Source organism: Cervus elaphus, chromosome 9 (genome assembly GCF_910594005.1).
Source record: "Cervus elaphus chromosome 9, mCerEla1.1, whole genome shotgun sequence".
In the NCBI taxonomy this organism is placed as follows: domain Eukaryota; kingdom Metazoa; phylum Chordata; class Mammalia; order Artiodactyla; family Cervidae; genus Cervus; species Cervus elaphus.
In genome coordinates this window covers 50,791,296-50,805,979 of record NC_057823.1, presented here as the reverse complement: position 1 = coordinate 50,805,979, position 14,684 = coordinate 50,791,296, and the positions used below count along the sequence as shown (strand labels likewise).

The 14,684-nt window shown below is 34.8% G+C and overlaps 2 protein-coding genes across 6 annotated transcripts in view; one reads left to right on the top strand and one right to left on the bottom strand.

The window, feature by feature from the left end:
• Positions 1 to 2,892, top strand: part of FAM13B (family with sequence similarity 13 member B) — an 81,928-nt gene extending 79,036 nt beyond the window's left edge. For all 5 annotated transcript variants that reach the window (XM_043912862.1, XM_043912860.1, XM_043912859.1 and 2 more), the window contains one exon: positions 526 to 2,892. In XM_043912862.1, the coding sequence (XP_043768797.1) occupies positions 526 to 649 (124 nt within the window). In that variant the 3' untranslated portion in view covers positions 650 to 2,892. The remainder of the gene's footprint in view (positions 1 to 525) is intronic.
• PKD2L2 (polycystin 2 like 2, transient receptor potential cation channel) overlaps positions 730 to 14,684 on the bottom strand; it is a 40,739-nt gene continuing 26,784 nt past the window's right edge. The window contains exons 9-14 of the mRNA XM_043912863.1: positions 13,864 to 13,984; positions 12,732 to 12,833; positions 11,333 to 11,397; positions 10,648 to 10,702; positions 4,736 to 4,848; positions 730 to 781 (exon numbers count right to left, since the gene is read on the bottom strand). Coding sequence (XP_043768798.1) covers positions 730 to 781; positions 4,736 to 4,848; positions 10,648 to 10,702; positions 11,333 to 11,397; positions 12,732 to 12,833; positions 13,864 to 13,984 — 508 coding nt within the window. The remainder of the gene's footprint in view (positions 782 to 4,735; positions 4,849 to 10,647; positions 10,703 to 11,332; positions 11,398 to 12,731; positions 12,834 to 13,863; positions 13,985 to 14,684) is intronic.

The window sequence follows — 14,684 nt, the reverse complement described above, 5'->3', positions numbered from 1 at the left end:
AAAACCTTTGTTTATAATTAGGATAGTTCAATATTTTACCTGATTATTAAACTGAATTGCATTGTATCCCTAACATAAAGTGAGAAAGATGACTTTTTTGCTACCAGTAAGATGTTTTGCATCTTAATTCACTGAAGCCAGAGTTAAGTAATACATGAAATGACTCACTGTAATTCTCTAGAACTTATGATACACTTACAGACCTGACAGAGTCTAGCAATGCATGTCTTATTAAAATATTTGATTATCTCTAATAACCTCCAGTCATCATTGATACTGATAATGTCCATTAATGTGTCAACACATTATATCCAAACACATTAATGGATATTATCAGTATCAATGATGATCAGAATTTGAAGTATTTTAGGAATATTCTGTTCAGTTGAAGGGGAATAGTCCAATAATCTTTTTTTCTTGTGGTTTTTTATTTGAGCTTATATTGGGTAATATTCTGTCTCACATTATGACAACTTCTGGGATTTTATTTTCCAGATGATCTCTAAGTTTTATTTTTTCCCTTAGGAATGCCCAGAAAGAGGATCGTGTTCCAGTGCTTGAGGAGTACAGGGAGTACAAGAAAATTAAAGCCAAGCTTAGGCTTCTTGAAGTTCTTATCAGCAAACAAGATTCTTCAAAATCCATATAAAATATGGTCCTTGACAACATCATAAAATCAGTTGTATTCCCTGAAGCTATCATCATGTGTACTTGGCTGGTAACTTAAGTTCATTCTGTCAGGCACTCAGAGAGTTGCATTTTATACTTGCTGGTGGTGCCACTAGAGAAGTGATGGGAGGGTAAGTAGACCTTACCTAGGGAGTGCGATGTTCCATATTAACCACAGACTGTCCTCTCTACCTTTAGCAAACATCCACTTTTCTTCGTTTTGTACTGCAGATACATCGTGTTATTAAAAGACTAATATTTTATCTTTTCAACTTTAAGAACTTTGAAGATAGAAGCTTTTTGTTATTACCAACTTTATTATTTTGTTTCTCATTACTCAAGAAAATTGAGAGGAAAATCTTCACATTGAATTCTTCTTCGGTTGCCTTTTTCTTACAGAATGACTGAAAATTTGAAAGAAAAGCCTATAAATGTGCACATATGCAACTATGTTCTATGTTTTCTTAAAAAACCAAAATCAACTGAAATTTCAAGTCCTACAATGGAACCTATTTCTGTTAAATGCCCAAAGTGACGCTTTTTCATCCATAGTATGTTAGCAAAAGTTTGCAGTTCAGTGGTCACACAGCTCCTGGATGAAGATAACAATGGCTAGACCAAAAAGTGACCTTGCTTATTAGTGTAGTGAAAATACATACCACACATCACACACAGAACTGAATTATATCACATGCTGCCTTTGGGACTTAAGTTACTCTTTGTTTCCTCAGTTGCAGTTTATCAGTTGGTGATGATGTGATTTGTCTGGATTAGATCCTGCATTTTTTTCCCCCCTACCCACCTCCAGATAATGTGAGAAAATAGCCATGTCAGCATGTAGGAACTGATGGTGCTCAGATTTGTGTGTTCAATCAAATGGGCTTAAATTGGCAAAAGAATCATTATGCCTGAAGTGAATCTATTCTTAACAAGGGCTATACCACTGCATTTTTTCTTGTACCTTTGGTGGGGTATATCATTTTTTTTTTTTTTTTTTAATTAGCAAAATCCATAAAGAAAACATCCTCTAAAGGGATTTGCTCAGTCACATGCTATTTAAAGCACCTGGCTATGTGATTATTGTGGTATGCCCCTTGTCATACATTCTAAGCATATCTTCTTTCCTTTGGGTTTGCATGGCTTTTCTTCAGGTTCTTTCCTGGTATAATTCTGCTAATTAATTTCACAGAATAGTGACTTTATTTGTGCTAACAATGTAATAGTCATTAACAGCATATTCTGATCAGGCTTGATCTAAGTGTTAATTTTTTTCCTGGTGCTTTTTTGGATGGATGTGTGTCTCACTTTGTGCCCATGTTTTGCATGCAGTGACTCATGCATGGTTTTCTTAACTAGCTAATATTCATAATTTGTTTCACACAAAAATGGACTTTTGCAACATCCTTTAATAAGATGAGGGAAGCATGAACCTCAGACTTCTGGCACTATTACATAGCACATGAAGTAGCTTGATAATAAGTAGCATTTCTAGTACTTCACATTTCACCTGTGTGTGCAATGCCTTTTTTGGGGGGAGGGAATGTTCCTTGGTAGTGAACACGTTGGGGAATAAAGCACTAAATCCAGCCCTTTTCATGTGGTTTCCTTTTGATACAGCTTGGTTATTCATAATGTACACCTAGAATCGTGAAATTGAAAACACCAAAAGATGTTATCACTTTGATTTTGAATTCATCATGCAGTGTGCATTTAGTTTATGTCTTTTAGTCTCCAGACAGGAGTATATCCAAACATCTTATTTAATGTGCACTGTGTATTGTTTTATATGAATGTTTTATTTTATATACCACATGCAAAAATGTCCATATGCACTATTTAAATGTTTTAAATAATATATTCCTTCTTTATAATGCTAAATCTATATTAGTACCATATTTTTATAAGTCATTGGCCGACTGGTTTCATTTTAGAATTAACAGCTGCTTCATGATGTTGGTTATTCACTGTTAATGTTTGGCTGTGAGTAGAATAGATAAAAAGTAGCCTAGCAGCATGCACGCTGTGTGACAGTATTGTGTGTCCTAGTTCAGCAGTAAGTGGTAGAATTAGGCAGTTTGTGATAATTTTACTTTGGTACAAGTAAAAGCTGTATATCTATATACAAATAATATATAGATATATATGACTGTAAGTATCATTGCATTGCTGTGTCTGGCACTTCATTGTATAGACTTTTGTAATAAAAGAACTTTAATGTTCTAAGTCTCTGTAAATGTTTTTTGTTTTTTTCACTAGATGTTAAAAAAGAAAAATAGAAACCTCGAGTGTTCCCTTGCCTTAATGTTCTCAGGCTCTGTTTGAATTACCCCAACCAGAGACCATGTGGAGAGACTGCAGGGTTACTAAACCACGTGACTGGCTGTAGCTCTAGGGAGTGGTAAGACAAAGAAGAGCCACGTTGTTGATTCTCTTTGGAAATCTGGGGAGAAGATGCAGAGAGAATAGTCTTCATTTCTTGTTACAGTCAGTTATCTTATTAAGAAAATTTGAAATACAGTGTCTAAGAGAAGAGCTTGGTTTGAGGAAGGTGAGTATATTTAACAATTCCTTTATTTGAGTTTTACAGTCCAGGGACTGTTGAGCACAACGTGGAAGTCTGTGGTCAAATAATGTTGCTTTGGTTAAGAGAACATGTGGCTTTTCTAGGAGGGCTTACGTAACCTCTATTAGAAACGTTTCCTTGCAGTTTCCCAAATGCCAGCCATTCACAACTTCGTAACCATCCAAATAGGGCTTTTGCAGCACCCTCATTTATCCTTTCCAAACATAACTTGTGTTTTTATAACCCTAAAGCTCCTGCTTTGCTCTTTTTTCTTTTTCAAGGATATTTTGCTTTATAAAGTAATTGAGGAAGCACTTTTGTGAAAGTGTTAACTTTAGAAACTGTCTAGATGAATTTATCATTTGAAGATACTAGTGAAATTTCTGTAGGTGGTTGGGAAGTTTGTTCTACACTTTGCCTTTTTCCAGGAGACTTCCAACTAGGAAGAATGGAGGTGAGATTATTTTACCTGGGGTCTTATATATGGTTTTCTAAAATTTTAAACATTTATTGGCCCATGAAGTTAGAAACATGGTGTGTGATGAGAATACCAGCAGTTCTTATACTCTCTGTAACACTGTGAAAAGTATCTTGACTTACTTAATCATTTACTTAGAGACCTGCCCCAAGAACTAAAAGCAGTATTATTTTATACTTTGCATTTTCATTCCTAGAATTTAATAATAAATCTCATTATAAAAGTCTTTACCTGTACCTGTGTGTATGTATTGTGGAGGTATGTTGTAATATGCATGGATTATATATTGTGTCCCATTCCTAGAAATAATTTGATGATTATCATTGACCCTGATGATAGTTTGATGGTAGCTGGTTTTGTGCTTTTAAAATGTACCTGAAATGGGGACAAATTTAGGAACTCACTCAGTTCAGGAATAAATTGTTAGAAATGCTCCATGATTGTATCACAGATTCTCACCTCCACTTTTTTTCAGTATTGTAGAGCGGAAACCTTCCTCATCACTCGGTTTAGTTTTAAACTGACATAGTGTAATTCTTTCTCCAGCTCCACAGCATATAAAAAGAGGCTAGAAGATAATTTAGAAGGAGAGAATAAGTCAGTAACATTTTTGTATGTAAGGGGACAGTAGGTTATTAGCGCCTATTGTGAAATACTTTGAGTGGGAGGATAGTGTTTTAAGCTCCCAAAACATGCCTAGCATGGCCAGTTAACAGATCTAATATTTTAAAGCTGCGTGGAGCACAGTATTTACTATGCATGTCAAGTATAAGTGGCATTTCCTGTTATCTAGAGATGTAAGGACAAAAGCAATTGGTCTTACTCTCACCTTCCATTTAAATAAATGGAGTCTTATGCTTTCTATGTTATTTTAAAATTGGGTAAAAAAACTGGGAAAAAATGTGACATCTTAACAGAATAAGATTCTGGGTTCAGGAAAATTGGGGACATCAGGAAAATTGTGGGATGTCCCCAGTCCTCATATCATGATATTCCATAGTACCCTGGTTAGAACAAATGCTTACTCTCGGAATTCTTGTTGAGTGACAGTCTGGTAGTCATCTTGAATTTCTGTGGAATAATACTTTTTCTCAAGTCTCTCTTTCCATTTTTTCATCTGCTCTGCACTTTGAATCTCCTGTAAAGTTAGAGGAAAAGCATATACTGCAACCTTTATATTTTTCTCTATTTTAGGCCTATGCACATAAGCATCACAGGGTTGAGAATCTTTAACATTACTCTCCAGGGCTGTGATTTTTGAGCCGCTATGGCTTTTTGCCCTGCCTGGTTTTGAGGTTTATGCATAAGCAGAGTCACCAAGAGAACTTGGTGTTAAAACTGTTTAGCAGGTTAGGGGTTTTTAAAATTATGAATATTGGCTTATTCCCATTTCACTTCCTGGTGAAATATGCATCCTTCAAAAAACCCATATCAACCATCACTTTTCTATGAAGCTTTCCTTGACATTCATAGATAAATGATACATTTCCTCATGGAGCAACAATTAGGTGGGGGCATTTGCACAAGTTCCTAGGTTCTAGTCACTCCACCTCTTCCCTATAGGTGGTAGCTGCTTCTTAGAGTTGTTTGTGGATTAATTTGGCGTTCCACAGTGGTTCTTGCAGTCCTCTCATGCTCAGAAATGAATTCTGTGATGTAACCCGCCTTTTTGAACTACCTAACATGTTTCTGTTTTTTGGACTGGACCCTAACTGATGACTGGTTGGTAACTGAGAAGGTCCAAAGAAACAGACCCTTGTAGATAGTGTACCTCCACCAAGGGACACAGTTAACTTGAGTTTGAGATCACCACCTGGTTATTTGGGATTCCTCAGGCAAAGAAGTGACGAGCAGGCAAAAAAGTGACGGAGGTGACTCATCCAAGTTACCAAGGAGAAATTGGTGTTGCTACAAAATGGGCTCAGAGAGGGCTGTGTTTGGAAGCCAGGGAATTCTTTGAGCAGTGCCTCTTAATACTTCCATGTCTAAAAATACTTCCATGTCTAAAAACTCATTTATTTTAAACATTGAGTTCTTAAGGAATTGTCATTCGAGCTGAAAAGATCTTAATGTCGTCCAGAGATGGCCACAGTTATTCTTGGTACTTTGCTTCTCCCCTTCTGGGGAAAAAATAAGAGTGCTTTCATTTGTATATAGGATAGTTCCATCTTATTAGATGGAAACTAGAAATATTGTCATTTTATGGAAGATCAAATGTGTACTAAATTGCCGAAGGGGTGAAATGGGCTGACCATTTATCTAATATCTCTCAACTGAAAATTTGCCTTCTTACACTCTTACGCTCTTTTATACGCTTTGATGCTGAGTCTCAGGCTTTGCAAACCTCATTCCCCAGACTCCCTTGCTACCAGATTTATTAGGTTCTGCCTTACTGGATGATGGCAGGGAGAAGGTTCTTGTTTTCTTTCTACCAGCATTGCTTCTGCAAGTGATGGTTATCTCCAGCAGTGTTTGGCTCCAGGCTGCAAAGGTCCAGCTTCTTTTGGCTTCCCCAGAAGCAGATTCATCACACTCCCTAAGAAGTATCAGGAGCAGCAGAGGTGGGAGGGAGGTGACCCCAGAGGTCTGAGCAATAGCTCCAGGCCCCTTCTTAAGTGTCTTAGGTTCTGATAAATCCATCTTTTGTAACCTTATCCCTGGGAGTGGTACTATCCTCCTAACAGTTATTATTTATGAGTTGCTTCAGTGTTTTTACTGTTTCTATCTTCCAGTACCTGTGTAACCAATTCTCTGTAATTTTCTCTGTTTGAAATACATAGTATCATTTCCATTTTCCTGACTAGGTCCTCACTCATACGTGTAGTATGTCATTTGGTCAAGTGTATTTTTGTTTTTAAGGAATGTTTTCAATTTTTCCTTATCTTGGTTTTATATGTTTTAAAATTAATCCATGGGCATTTTCTATTTTGTTGCTATTATAGATTCTTTTATTATAATATTTAATGAACTGGTTGATGTTTGCATATATGACATGATGACTGTATTTATGTAAATTATTTTTTCCTACTACTTAATCTTTTTGTCATAATTTTTCAGTTCATTGTATACCTGAAAAAGAGAATCATATCTCAAACAGAAGTAGTTTTTACTTTTTCCTTTTCAATTCTTGTACTCCTTGCATATTTCTCCTGCTTAATTCTTTTGACTGATCCTTTTAATATATCTTTGTCTTGTCTTTGACATGTCCAGTTTTTCCCTGTTAGGTAAGGTGCTAGCTTTGGGGTGAGGGTAAGTTTGTTTTTATCATGTCAAGTAAGAGTCCGTTGATTCCTGTTTTGTTTTCTCCCTCAAAATTGATGTTGAATCTTACCAAATATCCAACATCTATGGAAAATAATAATGAAATTTTCCTTTTTTGATTTATAAATAGAATGAATTATGTTAATTAGTTGATTATATAGTTTTAAATCATTTTTACATTCTTAGAATAAACCATATCTGAGTCATATTGTATTCTGTTGGATTCTGTTTTCTAATATTTTATCTAGGATTTTTGCTTTATGATACATGTGGTATTTTCTTTTTCTGTTTTGTTTGTTTTTTGAGGAATAGAGCCTTTACCAGTTCATAGAATCACTATATATTTGCTTTATAAAAATAATTTGGAAGTTTTCAGTTTTCTCTTTGCTCTGGAACAATTCAAATAGCTTGAAATTATTTATTCCTTAAAAATTTGGTAAAATTCCCTTGTGAAACCATCTGGGCCTGAGTTACTTTAGAAGTAGTTCTTTGATGACTTTATTTCTTCTATAGAGTGGATTTAAAAGTCTCTTTTGGGCTCAGTTTTGATAAATATTATTTTCAATTTATTGAGGTTTTCTCTATGGCCCAAAATATCTGTTTTCATGAGTGGATTTTTGAAAAACCAGGTATGTCTTCTGAGAGTATGCAGGTTAGTACATAAGTGTATGATCACTTTATTCATTACATATGTATTTTTAAATCCTTTCCTTTTTTTTCTTGAGCTGTTCTCTACTTTTAGTGCATTCTTAAAGTGTTTTCCGTTTTCTTAAGTTTAGTAGTTTTGATGGACGTTGATGCCATATTATTTGGTGCATAGATAATCATGACTATTAAAGTTGATCTTAGCCTTATAAAGTGCCCTTTGTCTCATTTAGAACTTTTGGTTTAGAATTCTACCTTGACTTACATTAAGTTGTATCTGCTGATAATTTTGCTTGCCTTTTTACCTTGGCTCATACTTTTATACTTAACTTTTCTAAGTCACTTTGTTTTAGGTATATATTTTAGGCTATAACATAGAATTAGGTGTTGCTCTTTGATTCAATCTGAAAACATTTTCTTTTAAAGTAAATTAAGCTTATTTGTCTTTACTGATATATCAGATATATCTGGTCACAGTTATATTGTTTTAAGGTATATTTAAAGTCTTACCATGTGATATATCTTCAGTTTTGGTACTGCTTCCTTTTAGGAATATATGTATTTTTGTTTTTGTGGTCATGTATCTTCATACATCCTAGGTCATCCCTTTCTTGTTTTGGTTTCCTCCACAAGAACCAAAGAAGTTCAACAAAAATTGGGTTGTAATTTCTTCCTCTTCATTTCTTTCCTCTCTACTCCCCAAGTATATTTAATTACCATATTATCTTTTATCTAAGAGATGGAGTCTATTGTAAAACCCATTACACCATTCTGTGTGCTATTTAGGAAAAATATTGCTACCAGCTAAAATATGGCGTGTTATCAATTATAAGGTACATCTTAATTTCAGAGATATTAAAATATGGAAAATGTTTTAAAATTAATAAATCAATATCTTATTTATTACTATAGTCTTAAATATGTAAAGCTTCTTTTTGGTTGTTAACTCTAAATGATAATTCTTTAGCATTTTAGCCATTACATATGAAATAAGTAGCTTTTTTCCTATGCTGTATCTTCTCCCTTCTTTTTCTAAAATATCTCAATCATCTCTTGTTTGGCTGAAGATGATCCTCACATAGAATCCTCAGGCATACAGTGGTATTCCCCAAGTTTTTACATTTCAAAACTGTTGAGCCTTTCTACTTGAAGAACAGCTTTGCTGGATATAAAAAGCCTTGGCTTACATTTTCTTTCCTTGCATATATTGTAGGTGTTTTGTTGATTTATGGTGCTGAATGCTGTGCTAATCTAATTTTCTTAGATTTCTAAGTAAATTTAAGTTTTACTTGGACAAGTCTCATGTTCATTTAGGTAATTTTTCCCAGGTACACAGTAGATGTCTTTTAAAAGTTTATATTGTCTTTTATTTCAGAAATGGCTTATTGAATTACAGCTTAGTTTTTTAAAAGAATCTCAAACTTACAGAAAAGTTGTAAGAACAACACAAATACTTTTTATCCTTTGAAGTATTTAACATTGCCAACATGAATGCCTCATTGTCTCTGAATACTTCAGTGTGTATTTTCCTCAAATAAGGACATTCTCCTTTATATGCAGAGTATAGTCATCAGAATCAGAAAATTAATAGTGATGGATTATTACCATCTAAATCCTCAGTTCCCCATTCAAATTCACCAGTTGTTCCAATGATGCCCGTTATAGTAAAAGGATCCAGTCCATGATTATGCACTGTATTTACCTAGTTTTTAATCTCAGTCTGGTGTAGATCCTCAGCTTTACCTTGACTTTCATGACCTTGACGCTTCTGAAGAATATAGGCCAGTATTTTGTACAAATGTCCCTCAGTTTCTTTTGTGTAGTGTTTTGTCATGTTGTGTATCTCTGATGAAAATTTTGCAGAAGAGATTGTGTGTGCTCTCGGTGTTCTATCAGATGACATGTGATTTTAGTTTAGTTCTGGTGCTGTTAGTGGTGCTGATTCCAGACTTCTCTACCCTAATGTTATTCCTTTTCTTTTGGTAGTAAGTATTTTGTGGAGAGGTATGGAAATGTACTATTCTTCCTCAGACTTTTATTCATGTAAATATTTAGATCAGTGTAGACTCATGGAATCCTCTTTTATTCCATGGGTTTAAATTAAAATTCATTACAGTGCTTAAGTAGTCCCAGACTTGGCCAGTGGGAGCCCCATTAACGCTGACTTTTTGTGTCCTTTTATGAAATCTCCATCATTCTATGTGGAGTATATAGTATAAAGCACCTATACTTTCCAGTCCTGGAATTAACTGTACTTCCAAGGAGCACTGGTTCCTTTTGGAGGAGAATGGTATTTGGAAACCCAGTGTCTGGACACTTGTGTCATTGCTACTAGGATGTCACTCTAGCTTTCTCAATGTACAGAACTAGAAGATACATTCACACACAGACACACACTCCTGCGTTTCTAATCCAATACAACGTTCATTTTAACCTTCGACCTTTCCATTTATGCAATTCCACTGTCTGATAATGAGAACCCTTACTCTAGCAGTGTACATACTTGTTTGCTTACTCTGATCTCTCAATCTTGCTGTTCTCTTTCTCAGTATATTGGAGAGTGGGAAGCTTCCAGAAGTAGAGCAGTATTCTATTTTTTCACTTGGGTGGTAGTGGTGTGTGAAGATTTGCTTAATAATTATTTAGTAAACATATATATGTTTAGTCATTTGTTGAATATATATGTTACAACTTTGAAATATAGGAAAAATCATTAAAGTGATTCATCACATTAATGATTATAAGAGAATGATTACATAATTATCTCAATAGAATATACTCACTAAACTCTGTGTGCTAATCCCACAGTGAAGCGTACAGCTATAGGATGAGGGTATCTGGCAAAGAGCACCAGTAGGAGAGAAGGAATATTTGGAATCCAAACAATTTGTCCTAAATAAAAAAGGATCTAGATCCTGGGAAAAATCTGGAGGTAGCAACTACTGCTCTGAAGAAAGCAAATCATTCAATTCTTAATAAGAACTTTTTCTAATAAAGCTATCACTTCTTTATGAGAAAATTAAAGTCTTACTTTTTCATCAAAACCTTCTCTTCTGGCTTTTTCAGCCAAATCTTTGTTTTCCGTACTGAGAATATGGAATAAAAAACAGAGGCATATGATAGTAAAAAGGAAAATGACAGTATAAAATACTACCAGATCTATATTAAGGATGAGTTACATTTCTGTTCTTTCTGATAACACTAGTTATCTAGACAATGTTGTCATTAATAAGTTCTCTATAGAGTATCATATCTCTAGCTGTAAAAACATGTTTATATTATGTCCCACTTCCAGAGATCTGTATTTGGGAAGCATTTTGACACCAAAATGATGCAATAAATGTAAGTATATTCTTAAATATTTTGTGTAAAAATTTCTTTACTTCAGTAGCTAAAAACATGTATTAGTGTGCATGTACTAAAATAATTTCTTAGGTTTTTAAGAGGAAAATTACTTTCCTATTAAAGCTGTTAAATCCTGTTACTATCTGTTAAAGCTTTCTCTGAGTGGCATGGCATGCCTTTTGTTAATTTTAAATTGTTTAGAGTTTCATGACACTCAGAAATTATGACGTGCTACTGGGTGTCTTGATAACTTATTTAGAATCAGCACATCAAATGGTTGTTGTTTTATAATCAAAACCTTACCCTCATTGTAAGTTTCTAATATAGAGCTTTAAAATGCTAAGTTAAAAATTGAAGAAAAGTGATCTTACCGTTCCTTGTCTTCATCTGTTTCAGGTTTTTTTAGTTTGAGTTTTTCGAGAGCATTGTTGTAACTCTGGGCATAATTTAAAATAGTTTAAAAGTTCATAAGAAATATATTCTGTATTTTTAATTTTTGACTAAGGTAAAGGAAAGAGGGAATGCTTGCCTTTAGGGGCTTGCTGCCCTAAGAAATGTAGAGGCAAATACTATGGTTATCCTTCTTTCACCTTGTCACTACTTACAGTTTCTGCCTCTGGTGAAAAAGTTGGCATCACACTTGAATTTGGGGGGAAATCTTTTAATAATATTATTGTTTATTGCATTGATGATATTAATGCTTTAGTGCACACAACCAACATCATAATCAAGAGATAAAAGATAAAAACCCCACAGTTAAGCTCACTGAAATGAAGTGAAGTGAAGTGAAAGTCGCTCAGTCATGTTTGACTCTTTGCGACCCCTTGGACTATACAGTCCATGGAATTCTCTAGGCCAGAATACTGGAGTGGGTAGCCTTTCCCTTTTCCAGGGGATCTTCCCCACCCAGGGATCAAACCCAGGTCTTCCGCATTGCAGGCGGATTCTTTACCAGCTGAGCCACATGGGAATCTCATTGGGGAACATAATAGATTACTTTCACAGATAAGTTCTTGGACAGAGTTCTTAAGCCCCCCCAACCCCACAGCTAATAGGACTTTTTCTATGTGAAATGCTATGGTTAGAGCTGAGGATATGCAGAGATAGACAGAATGGTATACACATGACTTTGCTACAATTCATAATACATGTTGAGAGGACAAGGAAGATTCCTCTCTGACAGGGAGAATAGAATGTCAGTGAGAGAGCAGAGGGAATATTCCTGCAGAGTCGGGGAATGACATGAGCAGAGGCCCAGAGGACACAATGAGAGCAAGCATGTGCTCAAAATATTAGCTGGCGCATGCAGTGCTGTAAGTGGAAGCATAGAAGGTAAAAATTGTATACTTAAATGATAATGAATAAGGATACATTGACACTTTGAGACTAGAGAAGGCCCTTGAATGTTTGAATAAAGAATTTGGACTTAATTTTGACAAGCCCAGGGAAACTTTGAAGAATTTTGAGTAGAGAAGTGACATGATCCAAGGCAAGGAAAGAGGCTAGAACAGAGAAGAAGATACTACCATACAGAAAATAGTGCTTTGCATTTAGTGCTCAATAACTTTTTTATATACTGAACTCTGAAATACTTTTTGGTCACATTTTTAAAGCCAGAGAACATTTCTCCTGGTAGTGAAACAGTACAAATATGAGTTACACTAGACCAAAGCAAAAACCCAAAACCCCTCCCTGCACTACCACTTGGGGTATAAACCAGACAAGACTGGCCTCAGAATTCTGATTAGGAGAAGAATTTGACATACATACCTTTTTAATCATTTTACCAAGTTGAAAATCTGGCCTTCTGCCTATTGAGTAGTCAGCTTTCACTTCAGAATAGGTATCATTAATTATTGCCAAGAACATGTTCTGGGGAGAAATAGTCAAATGAACTATTTCAGTAAAAATTTAATTTAAAAGTTAATGGCTTTGACAAGTGCTGTGATTTGTAAAATTAGATTTAAATTTTAAAAGTAACTTATGTGCTCAGGAAGAGAGAAATGGCTATGCAGACTATAAAAAAATGTAGTGGAATGGGAAATATTTAGTGTGTGGATATGGGCAAGTATGTGTATGATAAATGGGAAAAGCAGAATGTAAAATAGTGCATATAAACTGGTTAATATATAAAAATTTATTAATGTTAGATATCAGAAGAAAACTTACAATAATATGTGTTCACAGGGTTTTTTTTTAAGTCTGTAGAGTTGTTTAAACGCACAATTTTACTAGGGCTCTTAAAACTACCAGTGTCCAGATTAACACAAACAGAATTGTGGCGAGAGTATTCTTAATCTCAAGCCAACCTCTCCACATTTTACCGTGGCCCAGATCTGTTGCTTTGAGGACTCCTGCCCACCATCAGAGTATAACTGCTGTGCATGACCAAAAAAAAAAATGTTTTCATGGAGGACAGTAGCAGTGCTTTGAGTAGAAAAGCAAGTTCCTTGATTAGGAAGGCCAAATAGGTTTGTCCTGAGCACATGTGAGAGACTCATAAATTCTGGGGACTCATAAAAATGACAAAGGTGTGAGCTTTCAGCCATAAGGGCCAAAAGCTGTTGTGATGGGCAGAATATGAATGACCTGATTCATACTTACTGGTGTGAAATATCCCAGACTGGAGAGACCTGGGATATTCAAGTTATATGTGTAAAAGATTTAGCAACTCTTGGCACACAGTAAACACTCAGATGGTAACTATTATGGTCACATCCTCCATTGGACAACTTAAAATCACTTACACTTGCTGGATTACTAGAAATCTACACCATTCTTAATAAATGTTAAGTGTTCTGACAACTAAGCAGTGATACTGTAATTTCTTCTAAATTAGTAATTATATTTTTTATTTTGAAAAATATAAGCAAAAAAAGGGAGTATATTCGATCTTTCTTACCAGCAGGACAAAGAACACGAAAAAGATGAAAGTGATGAAGTAAATGGGTCCCAAGATACGATTGGCTTGCTGAATGCCAGCAAAATTAAAATCTCCAAGAACAATACGAAATTGCGTGAATCTTTTATGGGGATAAAGAAAAGCATTAGAAAATGTTATATCTCTTCATACATACATGACAACTAATGGTTACTAATGTGTCTAGGAAAAATACCTAACTGCATATGGTATGTGCTTTCTGGTTTTAGTTTTGTTAGCATAAAACCGGATGTAGATAATTCCCCTGAAGGCAAGACTTAATGGCTGAACAGATAGTTTAGGAAATGATGGGCTTCAATTTATTTAACCAATGTGAACCCAGTGTTCATCTCCAAGATTTTAACCTTGAGATTCCTGCTTACCAGCTTGTCTTGACAGTTATCTCCTTAGCCATTCCTGTGCCCTTATAAAACTTAGGATACTTAGACCTTTCCAAAAAGTGACTTTCAACTTGGACATAGACCCGAGAACCCTACAACTTCTTTTATCAATGATATGCTTAATTTCTGCTTCTCTACTGAAGTAATAAGGGTGCCAACAATTTATCACTTGTCAAGTCTCAAGCAAGTACTGGTAATGATCTTCAAACATGAGCCTGAGTTTTGTTTTTATTTTCTCCAATAAATATAAAAACTTGGCTTTGATGTGAAATAGCATTGAAAATATAAAGCTTCATTTTATTAATTTTATAGATGGAAAAATTAAGAAATTAAGGCTTTGAATGAGCATAGTAGTAGGAGAGGTAGAATTAGGATTTCATAACCTGAAGTCTTATTTTCTCA